The sequence below is a fragment of the Poecilia latipinna genome, unplaced genomic scaffold (genome assembly GCF_001443285.1).
Source record: "Poecilia latipinna isolate Pla-1442-1.1 unplaced genomic scaffold, P_latipinna-1.0 Scaffold1731, whole genome shotgun sequence".
Taxonomy (NCBI): domain Eukaryota; kingdom Metazoa; phylum Chordata; class Actinopteri; order Cyprinodontiformes; family Poeciliidae; genus Poecilia; species Poecilia latipinna.
In genome coordinates this window covers 52,465-78,723 of record NW_015114347.1, presented here as the reverse complement: position 1 = coordinate 78,723, position 26,259 = coordinate 52,465, and the positions used below count along the sequence as shown (strand labels likewise).

Genomic DNA, 26,259 nt, shown 5'->3' with positions numbered 1-26,259 from the left:
GGGGGGGGGGACACAGAAATACATTATGTTGTACCAACGTCATTCATTTCAACGCGTAGCCGTGATGGAGCGCCGGGTGTCCCCGCTCTCGACCAACGCGCACCGCTTTTCTCTCCTCTCCAGAGCGTGGTGCGCTGCGAACCGGGCCCCAAGCGCAGATCCATTAACGAGTACCGAGGATGAACATCAACAGCACGTTCACAAGCACCAGAACCGCGATCACCGTAAACACCGCGCAAGTCTGGACATCCAAGGCCATGGCGCAGCGCTGCGGGCCGATGCTGAGAGGGGGGCTCTCTGTTAACGGCTTGTTCCCAGCTCGCTCTCTCTTTCTCTCTCCGACCCCCCCGCCAGGTCTAGACGCGAAGCTTCAAAGCGGCCGAGAAATCCACCATAACCGATGAGGAAGAAATGGAGAGGGGAGGGTACAAAAAAAAAATGTCTTCCTATGCCTCTTCACAATAGCGTTTCACAAAGGCACGGGAAGAGATGCATCATCCTCACCATCATCATCGTCATCAGTCTGCACCGCGATTTCTCCCCGCTAGTCAACACCTGTCGGTGTTTTCGCCTCTTCCCCTGCACTGACCGACGGCCAGGCCAATAGATTCGCAGGGCTAACAAGAGAAAAAGGCTGTGCGCAGGCTGTTCGCAGCTGCCGAGCAGCCTTCCGGTGAGTGGGAACCAAGGAGATGTACCGGGAGCCTGAGAGGCGGTCCTCCAGTGATCAGCGCGCTGCTGCTGGACTACCGGCTTCAGACATCACCTACAGCCGGGGGAGGGGCACAGCCAGCCCCCTTTTCTGACTATATCGACCACTGAGACCACAATCATAACCTCATTCATCTCCCTCCCCACCTAAAAATATCGTGCTGGAAGCTGTGGTGATTTATGGCTTATCATTAGCAGCTCAGCACGAAGGGGATTGGACGTAAAATAATAGTTTCAATCACCATCTTCTTATCATGCTGCTCTACTGGCGTGATGTCAGCCTTCCTTATTGCAGGTGCAGTGATTGCAGGCGACACTGCGTTCAACAATGTTTACAATCTGTTTCACAAGCTTCTCACCAAGATGATCAGAGTACTCAACAGTTGAAGTTTAAAACAAATAATAATTGACATTCAACACACACATCTGTTATTGGTCAGAATGAGACTGGGTAACTATAAACTAAAACAACCTTTGTTATATTGTTAAATCCTGTTTCCTGAAGGTCAACATGTGTCTTTTGGATTTAACTTAAGTTTCAGTGAACTCCCTTACATTTTACTCATTACTTAACTTGAAGTTTGCAAAATTCTTCAAAAGAAAGGCCAGAATAGAGTGTATGAGGCTTAATAAGAATGTTTTTTTTTTAAGTTAATGATACCAAAACCTATGAAATATCTTTATTTTATAGGTTCACCAACAAAAATGTTTTTGTACATTGAGTTGGGACACAAAACAGCTTTAAAATGCTGAAGTTTTGCGTTAAATCACACAACACTGCGCTGTTGAGTGTTGGCATTTTTTTTTAAATCTGTTACAGTCAAAATATGCATATCCAAAACATTATTGTTACATTCTAACAGGTAGTTAGAATGTAGACACATTTTTCACTCAACAACCAAGTTACTTCATAACAATGATCTTAACCACAGCACAGCAGCTTTTGGCATGACGAGTAAAGAACAGAGGACCCAAACAGAGAGCATTTTTAATTAGTGTTAAATATAGGGAAACTTACAGAAGGACATGGGACAAAGACCAGGAAACAGGCATGGTAACGGAGGAGGCAGTGGGGAACCATACAAACCGGAGAGCCTAAATACGCAGAGAGAGAGGAAAGAGAGTGGCATACAGGAACCAGAGGGACTAATCAGAGGTAAGTAGAGGCAGGCAGAGGGAAATTGAGAGATGTGGAACAGCTGGGTAGGGAGAAAGAAACAAATCTGAGACACAGGAAAACCATAAAACCCTCAAACTAACGTAAACAATAAACACACAAACCAAAGGAAACAAGTTCAGAGCACAAGAAATGAAAAAAAGTGAACAGTCCTGCGACAACAAAATTTAAGACCGGTCTTATAATTTAATGGCAAATTACATTTTTAAAAATGAATTTAAGACATTTAAGACATTTAGTTTAATTCATTTCAGATGGATGAATTTAAAAAATTTTAAGATTTTTTAAGGATGCACAGTCGCCCTGATGACAGCTACTAAAACATTAATATCTGACTTTTTTGTGTTTTCTCCATAAAGTGGACGATGAGAATTATACAGTTGACACTGAATGAACTAATACAAGAAAATTAACAGTTTCCAAAAAAAAAAACACCTTAAAGTAAAAACTAATAGAAAAGAAGAAAATTCTTCAATAACAGGAAAAGAGATAGCTTATAAAGCTCAGAGGTTTCAAAATTATTAATCTGACTTAGCTAACCAGAAGAACAATGGCTTCTGTCTGCTGTTTTATTAAACATTGCCAATCAAGTTGTTCACATAAAACCAGCTTCAAAGTGACCATATAAAAAAATTAACCAGTCTTAAAGGCCTGATTGCGGATTTGTTTTGGATTCTGACAACAGACAGAGGAAAATGTGAGCAAGAGTTGCTTCGTGTGCATTTTTATTTATTTATTTTTTTGTGCCGTATTCAAACAATACATGTGAGCAGAGAGAGGATTAGACAAGCAAACAGATGTAAAGGGCGGGCCAGAGAGCAGAACACCAATGTGATGTGTTGATGTCATAAATATGCTAATATGCACGCAGTGTCATCTGGTGACATTTAGAGCACTTTTTCAGCTGACTTTAGCTACATGTCTCATAAAAATGTCATTTTTTGTGAACTGAACTTTGACCTAGTTGGTAATAAGTGGGAATTTGCATAGAGGATTCAGCTGAATGGAACTTTATGCTTGCAAACGAACAGGTTTCCTTGCTTTGTAAGGTTTCCTGGGGATTTACAAATGAGGATTGTTGAAATGAACACAATTCAACTATGCCGATATATTGCTGCTCAATTTTTATGTCAACTAAATATGGCACAGTAGCTTTAGATGCCACTGTTCTAATGAAAGACTTTCCCTGTTTGTTCTGCATCGTATTTAAAAAAAAAACACAGGAGAAATTATTACAAAGTATTTCCACCAGTGTGTGGGTCCCAGCTTCTTTATTGCTACTGGAAATACCCTAACCAACCTGATGGAGCTTTATTACTGTCAAAGAATAAAACTGCAGCTGTTGTCATTTTCCACTCTAGACATAGTAAATATTTATCATGTTCCTATAAATGGTTAAAACTTTTTCCTAATGCAGTATTTTTCATATTTTTGTGATCTTTACTTGCAAAAGGTTCAGTCTACTTGATGATCCTGCTTATTCTGTTTTTGAAGTTATGCCAACCACACAACAGAGTCTTGCAACAACAGTATTCATAGCTCTTAAACTTTTTAATGCCTTGCATTACATAAGATACATTATAACCACAAAGCGCTTTTCAGAGGACTCAATGTGACAGACTGACACAACCCATGCAAATAAGTAATTGCAATTACATGGAAGGAAAATTATGCATGGTTTTACTTTTTTTTTTTTCCATCATAAAAAGCCGAGGGACCGACCAGACGGGCCAGGGAAAAGTTGTGTAGAAGATAAAAGCAGGGTTATTTTATAAAGCAATACATGGAAATTTGATGCAGCACGTTTCAGCCCATCACCTGAAACTGAAAGAGTGTGACACACAACTGCAGCCCTACCAAGACACGGCCAACTATCTGAGATGACAGCCTGCTCAAAGAGGGCATTACTCAGATAAGCATAATGATAACTCTGGAGGAGCTTTAGAGGTCAGTCTGCTGACTAAAACCAGGCCTTATGGAAGAAAAAAGCCTTTAAAAAATAAACCCTACGGTGAATTCAACACTATTTAAACCTGAAAATCAAGTTAAGAAGGGTGGAGAAACAACCCTAAACATACAGCTAGAGGTGGTATTAGATCAAAGAATGTGCAACAATGGCCTAGTTAAAGTCCGTGCTTAAATCCAACTCTGAAGCGAGACCTGAAAACAGATGTTCACAGATTATATCCATCTATTCTGACTGAGTTTGAGCAAAGCTGGTCAAGGTATACCGCAAAGCTGACGCCGCAGTCAGTGGTGAATTCACAAAGTCAGATGGGGACGCAACTGTAGTCGTTTTAATAAACTAGCTGCGTTACACCGAAACATCCCGTTTGTGATTCCATTTCATAGTTTTGCTGTTGTCGTCAACAAAGTCGTATCACGAAGCACATTTCTTAACTGCGAACAAAGACGATCTGCGCTATAAGGCAGTGAACGTGAGACGCCCTTCACCCAGAGAGACACCGTGACACACACTTTAAAAGAGCAAGCAGCTCTTACACATAGTGACTACTCTCTGAGTCTGCTGCACACTGTAACGCTAACACAACAGCACATCTTGTGTTCCGATTAGGCGATCAAAGCGGCAGAAACTTTAACTATTAATGTACTTTTTCCTGTCTTGCCCAACGATTCCAAATACTGCTTTCTCAGTTTGCTCTTTGCACTGTGAGCAATCTACTACCACAGTTGTGGGCTGACTTTCTTGGGCAACTGTGTGGCGGTTTGGAACATACCAAGCATATTGATGACGAATGCTGGCAAGGCAGATTATGCTTTGGGAGTGCTCTGAGAACTTTTAATGGCTGTTTTGATCCCCCTCTCAACCGCCCAGCCCCAAAAGATGCTGCTGCTGGTGTAAGCCGTAACAGCCGAGAGTCCATGTCGAGTGCGGACAAAGTCTGTTTCCAAGCAACATTTCAGCACTGCCTTTCAAACCTACACGAGGAGAGTGTTTGGTATTCAAAACGTATTCCGCGCGGGGCCCCTTTAAGGCTCGGCAGTTGTGAGTGACAGGATGGAAATGGCCCCAGTTCCCATTTGAAGCTTGTTCTTATCCATTGGCATGCAAATCGTTGCTTTGGCCTTTATTTTGCCAGCGATACTTAAAGTGAACATTGTTATACTCATGAGCAGGCTGCAGCGCTTGTCCCGTAGCTCAGGTGCAATCACCGTTGGATTGTAAAAAGAAGTGTTGAAAGGGAATACTGATGCTACAGCTTAATCCCCCACACACCAAAACTAGCCCAGTTAGCCGCTCGACACACAGATGCACAAAGGCAAACCTCTAAGATCCACCTGAGAGCTCTGGTACAGATAAAAAGACCTCAGAAGAAGTTCAAAAGAACAACACCAAAGGAGCGCAGTATATCAGTATTTTTAAAGCCATAAATAATTTCCGAGGCACTTTCTGCACATGCATGCTGATAAAAGCAACGGCTCCTGAAAGGCAGGCTTTCAGTGCACAGAGAGGGGTATGGTGCATCACAGCTGAGATATGACAGTCGTCCTCAAACATGCTCCCACAGCCCCCGCCCCACTCATCTGTGGTTGTGTGTGTGTGTGTGTGTGTGTGTGTGTGTGTGAGAGACTCAGTGAGCAGATTACATAAGCCTGTCCTACCTCTGTGGGCTCCCTCTCCAATCTCCCTGACATTTAGACAACAAAGGTCACATCTGAAAGTCTAAATCTGTACAGACACCAATGTATGGGTGTATGTATATATGTATGGGTAATATACCCATACGTATACAAAGAGACAGAGAGAGTATGTATAAAAGGCCATAATTTCTCACTGTACATAGAAATCTTATATCGAATTAGACTGTTTCATTTGACTTTCTTAATGTGAGGCAGCAAGATCACATCACAAGATTGCTATTTTTTTTTTTTTTTTTTTACTATAAGTCCAAATGATGTACAGAACTTATGGACCAAACATGACACTGGACACAAGTTGAATATGGGGTGTGTGTTTTATTTGTATTTGCAGCTTTTCAAAATCCGGTCTGGTTTGCAGCCACCATTTTCGCTGAACTTATTGAGATATGTGATAGATAAACACAGATCATTGCATAATTGTGAAGTGAAATGAAAATGTGTTGTTTTCATAGTAATTTACAGATTAAAATCTGATCAAATGTGGCCCGACCTTTTGTACTCAGTAACCTTGCAACACATTTAGCTGTAGTTCCAGCTGGAAGTGCAGCGAGGCACATCTCAATCAACCCTGCACATCAAAACACCATCATTTCTTTGCTAAATTCAGACTGGATGGGGAGCGTCTGTGAACACCAACTTTCACGTTTTACTACAGATTCTGTACTGGATTTAGGTGTGGGCTTTGACTGGGCCATTTTAACACACGAGTTGACTTTGATCTAAACCACAGGAAGACCTAAGAATGTAAGCAGAGCTCATTTTGGCTTCATGCACCTTTTTCATAAATGTTTTCCATTATTAGCTGTTCTGTCAACAGATTCTCCCACCTGAGCCATGAATCGTTCCACCTCCTCCAGAGTTACCATGGACACAATGCTCTTTCAGATCTATGCTATTTTTTCTTTCACTTTACAATTAAATAAAATCCAAATAAATACATTTGAGGGACTTTTCAGACCTCGAGTGTTCCTCAGTTTCCAGTTGAACATTTTCCCAAATGCAAATCAAACTAAGTCTCTTTATTGAAGGTTGCTGAGTTGACTCCAGAAGAATAGTGTGTCAGGGAGAAATGATTTCCAACTTCCCCCATAGGACCCTTGATCCAAACAGGTCTTAATTTTGCCAAGGGACGGGATGAAATGCGGTATTTTTTTCAGTCTGAACCTCTGAACTGAACTTTGACCTTCTTTTGAAAGTACATATTCAACCACTAATTGGCAGTACAGCTAATGTAGGAGTCGAAGTTGTATTTTTGTTCATTTTGTATAGATATAAAGCATACTATCACAACAGAAAGTATCCTGGATAAACTACTCATACATCAAATACACCAGATATTCTGAGTTGCAATTACATATTAAGCATAGATATATTGTGGGTGGTTTGTTGCCAACTGTGATTTTACTATGAAACAAAATGTAAAAAGAAAAAATAGCTGATTAAAAAAAGAAGCAGAAATGTGTTCAGCCCAGCAAAACATACTTTATTACCCATAACAATAAAACCAAATTACAAGCTATCAGAGATATGCCCCAAGTTTTGTATCTCTAGGCAAAACTAGCAACATAAACAACAAATTTAGAAAGACCAGATCATTTCCTGTTCCAAAGTCTCTTTCGTAAGGTTTTTTGAGGTCGCTGAAGTCATTGCTGTCCCCTTTGGCCTTTGGCTAAGTAGCTGCATAATTAGACGATCTTTCCCTGAATAAGACTTCAATTTTTAGAGCTTGCAAATGAATCTGTTTGTGGTTGGTAGGTATTTCACTAATGGGAGGCAAAACCCACCACACCCATTTCCCCTTCAGTCTGCTCCAATTCTTTTCTTCTCCTCCCATCCCCACGGCAACCACACTGACTTCCTGCTTCCTCCCAGGCCTTCAAGCCACAAAGCGCCCTAAAAATAAAATCGCTGGACTTTTCCTGAGCACAGTTTGTGTCACCATTGTCCGGCCATCAGCTGTTTATTCGTTCAGGACCATTTAGAAAGTCAAGTCAGTGGGTCAGAGCACACAGAGAGCTAAGAAGAATAGACAGACAGATCAAACAGAGGGGCTCTGCCAAGTAGGATGAAGAAATCCTAGTCATATGCTAAACATCACAGGAGTATACTTTCTAATGACGACATTAGCGCAATATCTGTGTGTTCTCCAAACTGTAGAACAAGATGAAACTATCCTGTGACTGTTTTCTTTGATTCAGTCCCTGGTGAGACTTGCAAATGAACCTGAGAGGATTGCTGGAACTGAAGGTAAACTTAAGACAGTTTTTGAATTTCCTCAGCCTGAACTTTCTTATTATAAATGATATTCAGGAAAGGAAATGCATCTGAAGTAAAGCTTAATTAAGGAATGCGACACTGGAGACTGGTTTTAATTTAACATGTCTCAATGGTTTTGCCTTCTTCTTTGACAAAGATTACCACTTAATTCTTGATGGTTCTTGTGAATACCAGCTGTGAAAATCAAACACAAGACCCATGCAGGCAGGAAAAAAAGTTACCATCTTATCTAGCTTTGGTTCAAGCAAATCTCTGTTAATTTTGTTGATGAAAAACATCATTTGTCCAGGACGAGACCTAAATAAAAACTCTTGCGGAGGGACTAGAATGTGTTTGTCCGAGTAACTCAATTTCGCTGCAATGAGATGCTTTTAGAATAATAAGACAAAACATAAAAGTCAGGATGGATGAAATGAGCAACTGTTTTGCAAAGTGTTTGGAGTAATCATGACTGCCAACAGACTAGAAAAGAAGACATCAGGAAACATCCTGAAATTATTGCAAAGCCAGGCATGCTAACAGCAGCATGCTAACAGCAGCATGCTAACAGCAGCATGCTAACAGCAGCATGCTAACATGTTACTGGGGCAACTGTTGTCTTGTGATCGGAAGGTTGTAGGTAGATTTCAGCGTCCTCCTGCCACATGTTGATGTAACCCTTTGCATACATGTGAGTGTTAATGGGTGAATGTGCTTTGAGTAGTCAAAATGATCGGAAAAGTGCTATAGAAGTTCAGTCAGTTTAACATTCTAATGTTAGCATGCTAATATGTACACCACAGTGCCAACAGTAAAACTGACACGCCATACAATCCATTTTCTGTTCAGACAATGGAATATAGCACTATATGTGTGTAATTGAGTTTAATGAAAGCGCTAATAAATAGCTGCAACTTCTACTACATCTTGCAGATTTACTCACTGCTCAAGGCAGTTTGACACCCTCTACCTCGCCGAGTTGGGATTGGGAAAAAATCCTAACTGGGGATTTTACATGATTTCTGACCAGTTAATAAAAAGCTATGGATAATGAATAGGAAAAAAAGCCCAGTTCCTGAGGAAAAAACTAGAATTGCCAGATCAGACCTCAAATGAAACTGGAAACTTTATTTCCAGTTTCATTTATCACTGTCTCACTTTCTTGGGTAAATATCTGTCCATCTATATTGTTTAATACACAAAACCTTTATAAATATACACATTTCTCAATTGGATTTAAAAAATCCAGCTAGAATCGGAGGAACAGCAATTTGCCACAGTTTTATATTCATTGCACACACGTGTCAAAGTTATTAATATTCTCATTTCACAAGAAAATATTCTATTTTCCCTGCATTTGAAACTATGTCTGCAGATATGATGAAAATAAAAGACATGATTGCATGTTTTATTTCTCAGCCCTTAAAAAGCCTCTTCATTGAGTCATCCTTGCTCCCTCTCCTTCTACAACAAAACACAATAACAAAGCAACAAGAAATCAACTTTTAGGAGAAAAGATAAAGCTATAGCCTCCCCAAATCCATTTATGATTCTCAGAATCAGTACCAGTGTGTTATAAAATAAAGCAAAACAGATCATTTGAAACCCCAGGTGTGGCACATGGGAAACACTCAAATGAACTGTGCAATGATTTGCTTGGTTGCCTGAATCAGTGCCACTTTACTCTCATTCTGCTGCGCTGGTTGTGAGTGTTCATGCTCACTATTGTCACTATTCATCAGAGCCCTGACTTTGCCACCTGCGGCCCGGAGCGCCGGGAAGCAGGGGAGAGATTTGTCCTTTCAGATCCGTCCCGAGGTTACTGTTCATGCCGTTCATCAAAAGAAAAATCATCTACGTGAGGATTTTTACAGGTCCCTCTAAGTAAATGTACATTTATTTCTGTAATTCACTTTTTAAAAAAAAGTAATTAATTTCTTAATTTTCACAATTTTAGCCCCAATTTTTCAGAAAATTAGAAGATAAATGTCAAAAAGATATGGGGTGATCATTTGTTGTTTTAAAAGTGGTTTGTAAATAAATTTGGTATTGTACAGTTTTATAACGCCAGCAGTGAAAACGTCTCACTGCAACCTTGGTTCCCAAAATCAAATACATCATTTATATTCAAATGAAAAGAGGACGTTGGGCCCTGAGCAACATTCCAGTCATTTTCTCTTCATAAGTAAGACACCTCTGATGTTGCCTGTGGTTTATGGTTTAATAGGAGGGATGGGACAGTTGGAGCCCATAATGTCTTTGTGTTAGCTTCAGTCCTTGTGAATATTCCTGAATGGGCTTCACTTTATACTGCAGTAATTATCTCTGCTGCCTGTATAGCTTTTTTCCCCAAAAAACTTTTTCCTTCCACTCAACTTTCCATTGACGTACCTGGATGCAGAACTCGGTAAAGAGCGCCAATGCAATAATATTAGCTCTCTACTGAACATTTGTAAAGTAAGCAGTGACCCTGACACATGGGAAGGCCATCACATAATATTTGTGTTTTTCAATTGGTATTATGCAATATTCAAATGTTAGAATAAACTACGTTTAGGGTTTCTATTTTTATCATAAAAGTTAACATAAAAAATAAACTATATCACCTTGAATGAATGAATTCTCACACTATATCTTGCGTAGTTTGACTCCCAAACTAATATGACTACTCACAGGCATTGATGATCACAAGAACAAAAAAAAAACATGCATACACACACACACACACACACACACCAGGCTGCAGTAGGCAGGTGTTTTCACATGCCTGAAGGGGAGGAATGGGATGAGGCAAGGGAGGACAAGGTGAAGGAACACAGAAAGAAAAAAACAGTAGGGGAGAAAAACTGATCTGCAAAGAGGAGAAAGAAAGAAAGGAATGAGTTCTTAGGTCACAAGAAAAAAAAATAAGGAGGCGCGCAAAGAATGAAGAATGAGGTAAAACTACAAAGACCTCGGATGGGTGGTTGCATAATCCGTGTCTACAGCGGAGAGTTTGCTCTTATGCCACATGTGGTGTAGCACAGTAGCAGGGAGGTCAGAGGGAAAAAGTTAGGCTAAATAATGTACACGAGAAGTGGCAGCTGCCAGAAAAATGCAGCCCATCGTACTCAGAGCCCTCCAGGATACATCCGAACTCTCAGGAAACTGGGAAGGCAGTTAGCTTCTGTCTCATTATTTTATGGCAGGATAAAGTGATCATGGTTAGAGGAGTGTGTTTGATTTAAATCACAAAATGCAGCTGGGGTAGTTAGTAAAGACTCTCAGAGCACTTGATGATTCATTGTTAGTCTGATAGTTCTGGGCAGTGAACTATCATTTACAGCAAAAGCTACAAACTTTTCCCTCCTCTGAATGAAGAAGCTGCACAGACAAAAACATTTTTAAAATACAAATACACGTGTTAAATACATTCATAATGTGTCATTCCTTTCACATATGAATACAATTAGGTGTCTTTTTAAAAGTGAGAAAACATATTTGGAATCATTTAAAATGATAAAATAACCAAGAACATACATAATAGCTATGTTCATGGAAAAAAAATGAGGTAACAGGAATAGGAATTAAGACCATCAGCTTTATAGCACGCAAAAAATATCTATACCAGATACTGACTGTCTGTTTTCTAGAGCTGTGCAATGAGTCCAAATTCAATTCCACTATTTATTTTGAGAAAATTAGTTGACAAAATCAATTATTATTGTAAAATGTTGGCTTCATTTTCAGTTCTTCTTTTGTTTATTAAGTACAATAAAAGAAAATCCACTGGGCAAAATTCAATATGGAATGAAAAACTGAACAGCCTATAAACTAAAAACTAAAACTACTTCAACCATATTGCAGGATTATCGACATTAAATTGTCTTTAACAAATTATACTGCATCAAAATCCAACACTCAATGTGAAATCCACAACCTGCTTTGTGAAGTCTGTGGTGAATTTCATTGGACAAAATACATAAAATGTCTACAAGAGCAGATTACCTGACTAAATACTCCACTAATGTCAGCTGAGTTTGCAGATAATAATAAGATAATAGTTATTATTATCTGCAAGCTAACTGAAAAGTTAGTTAGTGTACCACAATTACATTGATACAATTTGATCAATGTTATCGATAAAATTGTTATCACTCTACTACTACAACTAATAATAATAATCGTTTATTAATTTTCTGCCAACTTTGTAATATAAAGGCTGTAAAGTAAGTGTCAACAACGAAGAAAAAAACAACACTAAATTATCACTAAGGCTGTCCTGTCAGACAGACTGACAGCATGCAACAGTGTTTTGACTGAAGGCCCTGGAATGGATTAATCCTTGATAACCAACCATCTGGCCTAAAAATAAACAGTGAGTCACAAATAGTGGACAGTGTGAATCCTGGTAAATTAGAAATGGAATACGACCTAAAAGATACCGCTGCTGTTCAGCAGAAAGTGTTTATGTGTTAAAGAATCTCATTATAGGAATCACTGCCTGTTAGTGCAACCTTGTTATTACTCCTCCAACGTGCCAGCAGCGCAGCACAGAGATGGAACGGTGCATACTCCGGCTCTGACGAGACACGAGCCGCACACACACAAGTCTGTGCATGATCTGACAGAGTACAGTGAACAATAGGACGATGCTGTAAAACAGGATGGGCAAGAGAGCACGGCTCCTCCAGCACCAGAGAGCATGCAGCTCTCCTGAAAAGTCCAAATGGCTTTTGCAATGAGCGGTGGAATCCGCCTTTATGCTTATGTAAGAGAAAGGCCCTGAGCCTTTCTCCTTTCCCTAACACGCATACAAACACACTCAGCATAAACGTGGTCACATAGCCATGCATACACCATCAACCCATTTCTTTGGGAAGAATCAGCCCGGGGAAGCTCTGATCCAACCATCCGCTTCAGACTCAGGCAGGGACACTGCTATTAATCAGAGCTCATCATGTTCTCCCAAACAGCGGCAGCTGTTGGCACGCTGGCAGGTGAACAATGCTGAATGAACGCTGATGAAGGATTCTGGGTCGCCTATGGGTTATCGCGCAAACTATGCGTGTGTGCAGTTATTCTGGGCATGGATCTATTCCCAAGGCTTCTCCGAAATAAGGCCTTAGGTGAAATTACATGTACAGTGTGTTTGGCTAAGATATCGTTAGCTGGTGCTACTCGCTGCTAATCTAATAATAAAGATGTCAATGTAATGACTCATCTGTCCTGACAGATTTAATACTGAATTCTGGGTAGCAGCATGTAAAGGGCGTGTGTTCGAAGAGGATGCATCATTCAAACAGAGTCGCTTTGTATATTAGCAATAAAAAGGCAAAAAAAAAAAAAAACACACAATTTTAAGATTGTCTATCTATAAACAAAACTGCTATGTATATGTTTGAGATTTTATGTTCCCAACAGTTAAGGGGAAAAATGTGAAGCAAAGGAAATCTAAAGGCAGTTTTTTTCCACCAAAATGACCCAATTAATAACTGTTATGCCTAGTTAATATGGCAAAACTTTTATACCAGTTTTCTCCTTCGGGGAATCTTAAGAACGTCCCGATTATCAGGATGTCTCTTGAGTTATTCCTGCTGTGTTTGGTGTGTTAAGAGTGATCTGGTCCACTTCTTCTGATCTAAAATCTGGGATATTCAACATGTTGGATTGTCTTGACCCGACATCGCAGCGTGTACGGTGTCCCCTGAGGACAAATGAGCACGCAGCCTTTTGAACCTGGCCTGCAGACAATCAGAAAGCCAGGTGAAGGAAACACACAGGGGGATTCGAAACAAAGAAGACAAAACAATGGCCATGGCGCACTATAAAGTCTGACGGACATCAGAGACATTTTTTTCTATTGTGTTTTTCTCTGTTAGTCCATAATGTGTTGCCATTGCGTCTTGTCCGTCGGCCATGTTTGTTCATCTGAACTCACGTTTGGTCTAGGGAGGTTTTGTGAGATTTCCTGTCTCACATCTAAATGTTTGTGTGTGACGTTTTGCTCTGTCCATGCGGCTCAACTCCACAAACGTCACACCAAATCTGTTACAGGTACAATTTTTTTATCGCCACGTGTTGTGACTCTCAAGCTTTGAAAATCAGCCGACAATTTAATAATCTGGCCATGTGAACCAGGCATTGGCTTTCCATCACCCAAAATATTTATTTTCTGGTCTCCTTTGTTGTCTCCCAGAGAATCTGTATTTCTGCTTAGATTAAGTCACACACAGGTCACTAATAATGAGGTAGATTAGATTTTATTTAGGGGTATCAAAGTAAAGATGGCTGGAAACACTTGTAAACATTTTGAAAACGATGTATAATTTTCCTTTCACTTCTCTGTTATTTTTACTGGTGCTTCATATAATCCCAAAACAACATGTTGTTCTTTGTGTGTGTGAAGTAACAAAAATGTGAAAAAGTGTTTAAATAATTTGCTTTAGCTCATTTTTGGTGCTGCTCCTTCTTCTCCTCACATGGATAGAAAGAAAAACAAGAAGAAGTCCTTCAACTCAACTTTGCTCCTTTTCATCCATGCCTTGTTGTTTGGCCAACTAGCTCCTGCCTGCTGACTCATGTATTTGTAGTAACTGGATACCATTGCATAATATGATTAATACTGCAACTTAATCATATACAATTTCTGTTGAAAGTCCTAATCTGCATGAAATCCCTAATAAGACAACTCCCCTCCTTCTGGACAAGTTGACAGCAGAGCTTCGGGCGCAGCATTAGCAACACGCATCACGCAGGCCTCTTATCTGCACAGGAATTAAACACTGCCACTGCCCACATTTTTATTTATTTTTTTATTTTTTTAATGCAAAGTGCAGAATGGGACGGGACAGAAGTGGAGACGAGTGGCGGGTGTGTGTGTGTGTGTGTGTGTGGTGGGGAAGGGGGAAGGACACCATGATGAAAGTGTAACACCAGAGCAGAAATGGAGAGGAGAGAAGGAGGAGAGCAGAACTGGGGGAGAAATCCATTTAAATGAAAGGGAGAAAAGAGGCGTCAGCATTAGTAGCTAATCCACTGCAGTGAGAATGCTTTCTCTCTGCCTGCGGCCTCACGGCTTCAGTCGTCATCATAACAGGAAGACTGTAACATACACTTAACTGTACTCCAAACAGCACATCCAAGCAAGACAGCCCTGTGAGAGAAAACCATTTGCCTGCAGGGAAGCCAAGATATCTTGCAGCCCCATTTTTTTATTTTTTATTTTTGTTCACTGTTGATGTTTCTTATTAGTATTTCATGAGCGACTTCCGGATTTGTTCCACAAAAATAACAGTATCTCATTTGAATCTCAGTCTCTCGCCATTCAAGCTCGAATTCTTCAGTGTTACATGTCCGTGTTCGCAGCCCCCAGGGGAGGGCCGTGACAAAGGGAGCATCTCTCTTCCCTTCTCTCCCACCCCTTTTCTCTCTTTTCACCCACACACTTTCTCTATTTAGCTCATGCTTAAAAAGGATGCCTAAAGATAGAAGCAAAGAAGCTGAACGGGAGCCAGCCGAATGTCATAGCAACAACGTGCCGCGGTTCACAAATACAATTTAGATCAGGAAGAAGAAGAAGAAGAAGAAGGAAAAAAAAGTTATAATCAAAGTCAAAACGCAGCTTTCTCGTTTCCTCAAGGACGAAGCTTACTCGGTTTCAATCCAGAGACGTGGCAGCCGTGGAAAGCTGACAGTGGGGGCTCATAATCTGCCACTTCAACAGACTGCATCACTGTAGTGACAATGAGCTGCCTATGTTACTTAATTTACTGTCTGCAGTCGCCTGTGGATGCACATCACGAATTGTTTCAATGTAGAGGAAAGATTAGCTAGATGCTTTCATGACACTCTAGACATTATGTGTTTCCTTACATCACAACATACAGATGTACATTTGACAGAAACATAGAAACATAGCTGTTAGCACATTGAGAAAAACTCATTGGAAGCAGAGAATTGGCTTTTTTTGTGATTAAACAACAGAAGCGATATGGGATCTGTGCATTCAAGGTTTCATGGACAGACGACCCGGGCTCAGCTGGAGAACTGTTCCCCGCACCGTCATGGATGTTTTAGAAAATCTTTGCCTCTCCTTCCCCTGGAGTTCCCAAGAGGCCACTTGCACATCAAAGGATCGGCGCTGAAAGGCCCAGATTTGCTTCCTGTGTAGCATTACATCTACTGCAGCTAATTTTTACACAGCTGACAAAGACGCAGCCTTGTAGATGCACTGCTTCACAAAAATATTGACATCCTCTGATCTTTTTTCACATTTTGTCATATTAAAATCACAAAATTTAATCTAATTTATTGGGATTTCACGTGGTAGAGCCACACAAAGCGAAGTAAAGTGGGATGTGATTAAAAATGTAAATGAGTAAGTTATTAGTAAAACCTTAAAAGTGAGGCACAAAAAGACATTTGTTTTTCTGCCCTGTTTTTTCTGATACCCCTAAATAAACTTTAGTAGAGACATAAAAATATGGCAGAAGATGCTCTGATCAAATGAAGCCAAAGAATGAACATTCGGTCCTCCATACCAAATGCTGGCAGTAATACTGAACATCCCCCTGAACACCTTTGAAAACATGGTGGTGGCAGCATCATCCTGTGTGCATACTTTTCTTCAGCAGGCACACTAAAGCTGCTCAGAGGAGAAGTCACTCCTTGAAGAAAACCAGTTTGGAGGCTCCAAAAGACAGAACAACAACCCTAAATATAGCCACACCTACAAGGGAATAGCTTAGATCAAAGCGTAGTCATGTGTTGGAATGGTCCAGTCAAAGTGCAGACCTGAATTTAACTACTTTTCCTCTAATCTGAGTGATTGCTGAACTATTTTGCAAAGACAAATGGGTAAAAACAAACATAGAGAGGTAATAGCAATAAAAGATGGTTCTATTATTGACTCTGGAAGGATGAATACAAATGCAGGAGAACTTTACAAATCTTTATTTGGAAAAACAGTGAAAACCACGTGTCCTTATCTTTCCACTTCAATATTAAACCCTACTTTGTGTTAGTAAGTCACATAATGCTAACAAAATGCCTTGTAGTTTCTAAATGTAATGTAGCAAAGTACTGTGTAGGCTACTATGTGAAAACATTATTACTAAATAAGCCAATTCAGATTTCACCAGACATTTAATATTTTTGTATGTCAGAAATTTAAGCGCGAAAGTGACGTAACTCCTTCATGGTGCAGCATGACAGTCCTCAACATCTGCACCTTTTAGATGAATCACTTCCCTCATAATCTTATTAAAGACCCACTAAAGCCATTTTAGCACTTGCTTATTTTCTCTGAAACAACCTCATTGTGCTATGCTTGCACAAGCCAGGCCTCGGCATCATAAACCCGCTGGCAGAAACACAGACTAAATAAAGCTGCAGCTCTCTACAAGGTGATTTGAGGGGTGTGTCTGACTCACTATGTTGACCTGCAGTGGTTCTGACCCGGGTCTCAACAGCCTCTTCCGCCTGCAGCTGGTGGAGCCTCCGGACCTCAGGCGCACCGACGAGGACGACTGGCCCATGTCCACTGGGGTGGGAAGCGCACGGAAAAACGGGTCAAGAATTAAGAAAGTGTGCATAAATTTGCAAATTCATTGCTAGCAAGAATATGTGCAATTACCTGAAGTAGGCAGGAGCAAAGCCAAGGCGGTGAGAGTGCTGGGGGGAAGGGGCAGTGAGCGACACCGCTGCAGAGATGCCCTTTGCGGGGGCTCGAGTGGCGACACTCCCGGAGGGCGAGACAAAGCCTAGAGGGTACTGGGGTAGTTAGGACATATATTCCACATAACGCAACTGCAAATCACACAGTCACACACTGTTCTACCCTTCACCTTAAAAGAAACCTTCCTCTCTGCGTTGTCCCCTTTCTTTTTTATTTTTTTTTTTTTTGCTGTGAATATAAGTATTCCACATCCCAGCAACTCTATTCTGGTGCACTGGCCTCCATGCGTGCGCCGCAGCAAACCAAGAGAGACTATACATCATGCCGACCAAGGCGTTCTCTCAGGTTAAAATGAACTGACTCTGGGTTAGGCCAATGAGAGGTGAAGCTTATGGGAGCGATGAGGCAGAAAATTGGCCACTGAGAAAGACTGAAAATGAAGGATGGATACAGAGAAACCAAAAAAGACAGGGGAAGAAGAAAGGGGGAAAAAAAGGAATTGGTGAGACGGAGGCGAAGAAAAAGAGAGGGAAAATGTTCAGAAATGCAGGCCTCTGTAAATGAGGCAGAGCATGCAGGCATTGTTGCAACTAACAGTGAGCGGCATATAAATACCGGGTTAGTCCTGGGCTGCCCTTCAAAGCCTGGAGAGTGTGCTTGATTCATTACGGACTTGCTCTATATTTATCAGTGAGTTGGTGGAGCCCACGAGTGAGTCTTGGCCATCCTACTTTTAGCTTGATATATTCTCACATCTGCATATTATAGATTCTGCAAATGCATACTTTAAGGTAGCGTCTGATTTATTTATTTTTTAATTTCAGAAACAATCGAGCTTCTTGACATCTTACTCTGTGAGGCAGCTCCGTCGACTGGGTCTCTCTAGTAACACTGCTCTCTATGACAGAACAAGGCCTGGAGCGCGCAGCCGTCCGTCTCTGCCCTGGGGAGTGCAACATGGTGGCAGCTGGCCGGCGTCTCAGCCGGGGCAGGGAGCCCACCTCGCTATAGTGCGTGTAGATCTCACGTTCCGGGTTGGACCTCCACAGGTCCAGCACCGCCGAGGCCGGACGGGGACGGTGGAGCAACCTCCTGTGAGGCACAGAGGTCTTCTCTGTGCAAGCCTGGGCCGGGGCTGGTCCGGGCTGCCTCACACTGCAGCCTGTCTTGCTGGCAATCTGCTCACACAGCTGGGATTGGCAGAGATACTCAGCCGCTTGGCCCACATACAAGCGCAACAATGCATTTCTTGTGCAGGGAATAAGGAGAGTACGTCTGCAGTTTTGACAAGCTACGCTTCATATTTCTGTGCAAAAAATAAATTCCATCAGTCGACACTTTGTGTTTCTACTTGCAGTGCATGTGTGGGTAATCAGGTAAGAAAAACCACCGAGTTTAAGCGACAGACTAACACTTTTCTTTTTCTTTTTTCTTTTACCATGAGGTAATTATTAAGAAGGGTTGTAAATAATGCATAGGTTCATTTCATTACTTAATCATGATGAGGATCAGGGAATAAGTCTAAACAAAACTATTTTTACAGTCTAGTTTGCAGCCCTCAAACTAGATTTGGAAACATGTTTTGACACATCACTAAATCAAGACGTTCCATCATACCACAGGGGGGTTTTCTCAGTTCTGGTCTCGTCTGCTGCAGCTGTTAGCTGCACATCAGATATGAATAAATAAAGAACTCTTCATTCTGCATGAAGACTTTCTGCAGGTATGCGTGTACTTCATATAAATAATTATTTCCAGATATTTTTGATGGGGAATGCATGATGGAACAACAGTGCTGTGCCAAGCAAGAACTTAAACCCCTTAAGCTTCGATTGGTATCCACTTTGACATCAATACTTAAGTCATTTTCTACAATCTCATAGTCTAATGAAACTACTGATGAAATTTGGGTATCTGTGCACTCCTGAAAAGGCAAGATTTTGATTTATTATTACTTCTTTTAACAACAAGTGCATGGCTAATAGTTGTGTCGCTAACAGATTTGCTCACTTATCCATAGTTACCATGGACCTTTTGGCTACTTCATCAATGCTCTCATTTTGGGTGGACAGCCAGATGACGGCTCAAACAGCACAGGTTGCTTGAAACCTGGGAATTTGTTTCATAACCTATCCCTGCTTTAAACCTGATGATGCTGTTTGTTCGCTCACATTCTCTAAGAAATCCCAAAAGTCTATACAGGAAAGCTGTGTTTATTTTCAGATTATATCACACAGAGATTAACTCTACATGCTAGTTGGGTGATTTTACAAGGGATTGGCTCCACGGGATTTTATCCAAGACTGTCAAACTAAAGAGGTGTAAAAGTACAACAATTTAAAAACCATTTGTAATTATCCTTCTGCTTAGCAACAATGCTTTACTTTGTGCATAAAATCTTGATAAAATGTGCAACCTTTTAAAGGGGAACAAAAACTACTACAAGGCACCGTGTGTAGGCTCCTGTACTGCAAATTAAATAAGTTACCCATTGATATGATATGAATTTGTTTTTTTAAGTAGTAGTGGTTTAGAAACTGAATTTTGAAGCACAAATGTCTTAAGGACACAATTAAAAAAATAAAGGAACTCAGTTGAACTTTAATGCATAGATCTGATTCCCACCTGGGTGTAAAACGCAGGACCTTGCTAAACGGTTGTGGGACACAAGATTAGCACTTTTCCCTAAACAAATGCTCCTAAAGCACTTGCCTCTGCATAATAAACCCCTATGAAAGTGTGCTGAGTATTGAGATGTCATATCTCATTTAGTCAGAAGCTAACATGCCCTGACTCGTTGGGATGACTAGGAGGGAGATGACTAATTCTGAGAAGGGGCGGTCGCCGTTAAGAGGCGCTGACGTCACGGACCTCTGGGGCCGCTGTAGCCTGACACTGCAGGCTCGGTGGGAGACGCAAGCTTTTTTTGCAGGATACAAAAAGCTGGCCAAACGGGGAAGGACAAACTTTTGTAACATGCTGCTGTGTGTGTGTTTTTTAATATATATTTACTGTAACATCTTTTCTCCAACAGATGGGGCAAAAGGACAACATCAGGGCTACTGTCTCAAATCTATCCATTCACCCACTCCAGACCGTATCATAAAGATATAAGTTGCAGCTCTGATGCACTTTATATTCCAGGTTTCAGGTGATTTTTTTAATAAGCAGAAGAATGACCATGGTTAAGGCAGTTACATAAATGAACTTTTTAGCATTTGTGCAGTAATTACATGACACATGCCTCTGGGAAAGTTAATGAAGTGAAAAATGCCTGCAATGAAATGTGGTTATGGAAAAAAAAAATACACAGCATATTACACACGGATATGGTATTCTCTTAAAGAAATAGAGATACAACAACAGATTAACAAAACAAGTACACAACTTCTCTGTCAAATTTATTATTAGCACTTTTCAGGTTTTCGTTCCTTACCTTAAAAATTTCTTCAGTAGAATCTGAGGCTGCTACGCTATTGGTTGTGCTTTCTTTATCACCTTGTTGTGATTGGACATTCACTTCCTGTACTTGGTGGGAGTCAAGCGGAGTATCCCTGGAATCCTGCTCATTTCCTTTCTGTCCCCCTACCTTTTCCTCTTGACACAGGCAGCTCAGCTGAACCCTCTCAGCATCAGCTTCAGCCTCTGTGCTTAAACTTGAATCCTCAATATGATTCTCTACAATCGCCGTGGATTTGTGGTTTGTCGCGTTGTCCGGGCTCTGAAGGCCATTAACAGCTTGAGATCCTGAAGAAGCTCTAAAGGCTTTTGGGGCAACTTTGGGGGATTGTCCACCGGTTGTGGGCGCTGGCGTTTCACCGTCAAAGCTACTGGGATTTGAGGGTTGAGCAACGAGCGGCGACAGTTCTGTTGGTTGGGGTTTTAAAGGTCCTTCATTGTGGAGTGTGAGAGAAACACTGTGAATGTTGTCCACTGAGCGCTGTGGGGCCCGCGGGGAGGTCATCGGAGTCCTCTCTCCCTCCGGAGGAGAGAAGGACCGTGAAGTTGTCCGCCATTTTCTGGCAGATTCTGCTACACTATTAAAAAACTTAAAGAGACCACCAAAGTGTCCCTTTGTGTCCGATTGTTTCGGGGGCGGCGGCTGAAAGTCTCTGACACTCTCGAAGTCTACAGATCCAAAATCTGAGTCCATGGTTTTGTCCAATGAGGGGAGCTCAGAGTCAAAGCTTCTCTCTGAGTACACGGGGTTACTTTTCCCCAAGAGGGAAATCCTCCTCAGGTAACTCCACACATCCTTGTGCCTCCTCCCTCCACTGTGATGGGTTCTGGGGCTACCCCTAACACTGGGTTCCTCACAGTCTGCGCTGACTTTGTTGCAGCTGTTTGAGTTGCTATTGCTTCTCTTAGTGTATGAAATTCTTTCAGAAGGTTTACAGCCATTCTGGACAACAGTCTCTCCTGTAACAGCGGGCTGGAGGCCATCTATTGGCGCAGATAGGTCCAGGTCTTCAAACGAGCAGTCGAAGTCCACCGTGTAGCCGGCATACGAATGCCTCTTCCCTCTATTTCGAAGGGTGCTCTTGCTGGTCTGCTGCGGAGTGCCGATGTCACGGCAGAAAGACTCCTCGTCCACCAAGGAGCTGGTGAACTTGGCAGTGGACAACTTCCCTGTTTTTCCTCTGAACACGGCAGGGGATTTTAGCTTCTTAAAAGACCGAACTTTGTCTGCAAACGAGAGTTTAGGGATGGAAGCCTCTCCGGGGAGGATCATGGAGTGGGGCCTCCTTTCCAGCTCAGAGACGGCTCTCTTTCGGTTTAAGATGCGCCAGATGCCCCCCGTGGCACGGGCCCTCCGGTTGACCTCCTGTCTGTCCTTGACAGGGGTCTGAGAGGAGGCAGCTTGGCTCTCTTTCTGCACCTCCACGGGCCCCGGCCCCGTCTCCTGAATACAAAGACTGCCTGTCTCGTTCTCCACATCCAGAGAAACATTGAACACTCGGTTGACAAACCCATTAGGGTTGCTGCTCTCTGAGGCAGGGCTGTCTGTCTGCTCCATCCTCTCTCATTCTACAGTGTCAGCTATCAGCTCCGGTGAACATCATGTTTAGGTCTTCTCTCTCTCTCTCTCTCTCTCTCTCTCTTTTTTTTTTCAAACACCTGAAGGAGCAAAAACACATTCTTATTCAGCAATCTGACATTAAACTGACAACACTGTCATTTCATATGTGCTCCTTCAATTCTAACTTACACAGAAAAACCCAGAAATGCATGCAATGAATGCCAACGATATTACAGGAAATATAGGGGAGTAAAATCATTCTGACAACTGTGTTTCACCCAGGGTCAAGTATTCAGGAACACCTGATATGAAGATTATCACAGTGAGAGAGTTAGACTGTGACTCTCAAACAGGGACTTCTGTTTCTCAAGTCAGCAACAGCTAAGCCCCCCTTCCCATCATATTTGGTACCAATTATCCAAAGTAATTATTTGAGACACAGTCCCCCGTCCCCTGTTTAACCGGGAGGCTGCGTTGCCATGGAAACACTCACTACAGGGATGTCTGGTTATTTCAGACCTGCTTCTGCTGTGACATCATTGCACCACTTAGATAAGCTTCTTTTGGGGATGATGATGATGATGATGATGATGATGATGATGCTTTCTACCCGTCCATATGGTAATTACCCCTGTTTGGTAATCCCTGTGATGTATAGGGGGGCATCTTACGTAATCGAGGCCTTTGGCAGACGTTGCTTTTGTTGCGAGACTTCTGAAGCAACGATGAGTTTCAAAGTTCTGGCCTTTTAATCGGATATCACGATTCACATTTAACTTTTTTTTTTTTTACTGGAAACTTTTTTTAATCAATACAAAGTTTTCTACAAATGCAAATTCTGCAGTCATAGAGATAGGAATGGAAACATATATTAGTTTGATACAAAATATTATTTTTCATATTTGGTCATTTTAAAACCACAAGCTTTAGTTGTCTTTAGAGGAATTTTACATGTATTTGTATTCAGACCCCTCCTGAGTCTATACTTGGCGTATTTGATACCAGCTTTGTTTTATCCTCAAAAAAAAAAAAAAAAAAAAATTTCTGCTCATTCTCCTTCGCAGTACAAATCAAGCAGAATCAGTCTAAAGAGCATCAACAAATAGCCATTTCTTCCCATTTAGATTTAGGTCTGAGCTTTGACTGGGCCACTCTAACATACAACTCTGCTTTGAGTTTAGCATTTTCTTGTAGCTTTGTTTTCTTGCTGAAAGGCAAATCTCCACTCTGATCTTAAGTTGTTTCCTTCCAGGATTGTCCTGTATTTAGCTCCAGAGTCCCCATCCCTGTGGAAGATGGGCTTCCTGGCTGCTTCTCTGATTAATGCCTCTGTAGGTGGACTACCAAATCTGGGTTACTTTGCAAGTGTACCATACGCTTGCCCCTCTTGGAAGATGGATTAAGCAGTCCTCCATGGCATATTGTTTTCTAGCTTGGGCCCTGCTTTACACGACTACACAACTCTGCAGTCCCTGTCCTGTCAGCTGTGCTTCTTGGGCGTCATGCTGATTATTGTTCACAAATGTTCTCTATAAAACGTCTTCATAGGCCTTCAGAGAACAGCTGGAATGAAACTGAGATTAAATTAAAGCAATTTGACTCTGCTTAGCAATTAGGTGTCTTCTGAAGGCAATTAGTTGTGCTTTATTTTAATTAGGAATACCAGGCTGAATAAAACTGATTGAATATGTATTGTTTATATATATATATATATATATATATATATATATATATATATATATAGATAGATAGATAGATAGATAGATAGATAGATAGATAGATAGATAGATATTGTTGTTGTTTTTTTAAACATGTATTCTTTTTTTATAAATGCTACTTTGAGTTGGTGTAGCAAATAAAACACAAATTAAATACAATTGTTTAAGGGTTACCACTGCTTTTCAAAGACACTCTAACTTGACAACAGTATAAAAAAATACTGAAATTCAATAATCGCTTTTGGCTTTGGGGTGCCACCCCAAAACTGACACTGGTTGTTTCTAAGATTTGAAGAGAAGAAATAAATTAAAAGAAAGACTCTCTATACAGAGGAGCTTTAGGAGATTTTACTTATTGCTTTTCTGTATCATAAGCTATAGAACAAAAGAAGTAAATTTATATAAAAGCTTTCTTGGTCTATTCTATCAAAAGATTTAGGGATAACTAAGATTTTTTTCATGTACATAGCTACTTCAGAGAAATGTAAGTAAAGAAACTCTCATTGCAATGCCAAGAAGCAAACCAATTCAAAAACATAAGAAGATGTAAAGTCCTCACAAGATCTACAGAGCTCAGCACATGGTGGAAGCCATTCATACGCAACATTTAGACAACGCACAACCTAAAACATGTTAGAAAACAGGAGCAGTTTCGGAGCACTGGCCTTTAGAGTGATAGATCGAAAAGATCAACCTGAAAATGTCCTGGTTGATTTGAAGCATCCAATCATGACACGGGTGATAATCCTTCAAAAAGTATGTTTTTAAAGTCCAGGCAGTGGGATACCCTTTACTTCACTCGATGAAGACAAAAGCTGAGGGCATGAAAAATTCCCACAAACAAACTGCTGCTGGAACAGGAAGGGCTTGGCAAAGCATCACAAAGGAGGAAAGCCGTTCTTTTGATGATGTTTGTGGGCTTCAGACTTATGCCAGTCACGGCCTGCATGGGTTCTGCACAGCACATTACAATGGAAAATTTATATTTGGTTAATCTGTTAAAGTCACATTTCACCACAAATGTGCGACTATTCAAACTGTAGGTGTAAAAACTGTTCAACCGGTTAGAGTTACTTGCTGGAGATTTTGAGAGAGCTTCAAATTTATCATGGCAAAAGAGTTCATGCAGTTTAAAAAATAAAAATAAAAAAATAGCTTGTTGTAAAGCCAGAATGTAAATCTTACAAAAGTGTATAAAACTTTCAAGAATGCAGTTGTCTTAAAATGAGGAGACCTGCACTTTGTACTTGTTTTTAATGAATATGAATATTTCCTTTAAGGAATTAATTGTTGGCTCACTGGTTACCTTTTGAGCAAGCGGAGCTGAGTGCCTATTACAATAAAGATCCAGCATGGAGATTTGCTGAGGTGGCTGGTGGACAAATAGTTTGAATGGAATGGATTCCCGAAATTAAATTTGGACAGGCTCTGCTACAACTACTTTCAATCAGTTTTTAAACTACACACTTTATTTAAATCTAAAGATATTATCGCAGCTACTACTCATAAACGTTATTTAAAATTATACAGTAATATCCCATTAGTAATGTGTAGTACAGTTATTAGAGGCTATGGCTACAAAGTGATCAAAGGCTGTCTTTTCCTGTCACTGTTACAAAGTTACTGCGTAGCTACTTAGTTTTAACTAAACAAGAAGAATACAGTTAGTGTGTTTTTCTCCGTTTTCTTTTGGGCGTTAATTTTTGTTCTTATTTCACAGGAATGTTGCGTCTATAAACACTCTCGTTGACGCAATTTACCTACTTCAGTACACTCCCCAAGCACTGACACGGTCCCGTTTCTACCGAGGGCAGTTTTACAACTAACAAACATTAATAAAGTAAAACCCCGGGGAAGCGCGTTAATTTTAGCTAAACTAAACTCAGAAATGAAGTTCCAGCTGTGGACTCACCCGCAGCACAGCTCCGCCGTGTTCAACAGGGCATCTCCGCTGCTGTCCCGTAACGTCGTCAGACACCGCCTGAACAGTGGGTGAACTCAGGCGCTGCCTTAACTTTCAGTCCGCCTGTTCAAAAAAAAAAAAAAAAAAAAAAAA

General features: G+C 41.0%; 1 protein-coding gene across 9 annotated transcripts in view; it reads right to left on the bottom strand.

The window, feature by feature from the left end:
* Positions 1-26,208, bottom strand: part of LOC106964869 (rho guanine nucleotide exchange factor 9) — a 56,510-nt gene extending 30,302 nt beyond the window's left edge. For 3 of the 9 annotated variants that reach the window (XM_015060622.1, XM_015060623.1, XM_015060624.1), the window contains exons 1-5: positions 26,116-26,208; positions 20,902-22,583; positions 18,317-18,655; positions 17,424-17,550; positions 17,221-17,330 (exon numbers count right to left, since the gene is read on the bottom strand). In XM_015060622.1, the coding sequence (XP_014916108.1) occupies positions 17,221-17,330; positions 17,424-17,550; positions 18,317-18,655; positions 20,902-22,482 (2,157 nt within the window). In that variant the 5' untranslated portion in view covers positions 22,483-22,583; positions 26,116-26,208. Of the gene's footprint in view, positions 1-38; positions 752-17,220; positions 17,331-17,423; positions 17,551-18,316; positions 18,656-20,901; positions 22,584-26,115 lie in introns of those variants that run through there. The other 6 variants (XR_001428518.1, XM_015060625.1, XM_015060626.1 and 3 more) reach the window with 5 other exon arrangements.
* Positions 26,209-26,259: the final 51 nt, after the last annotated feature.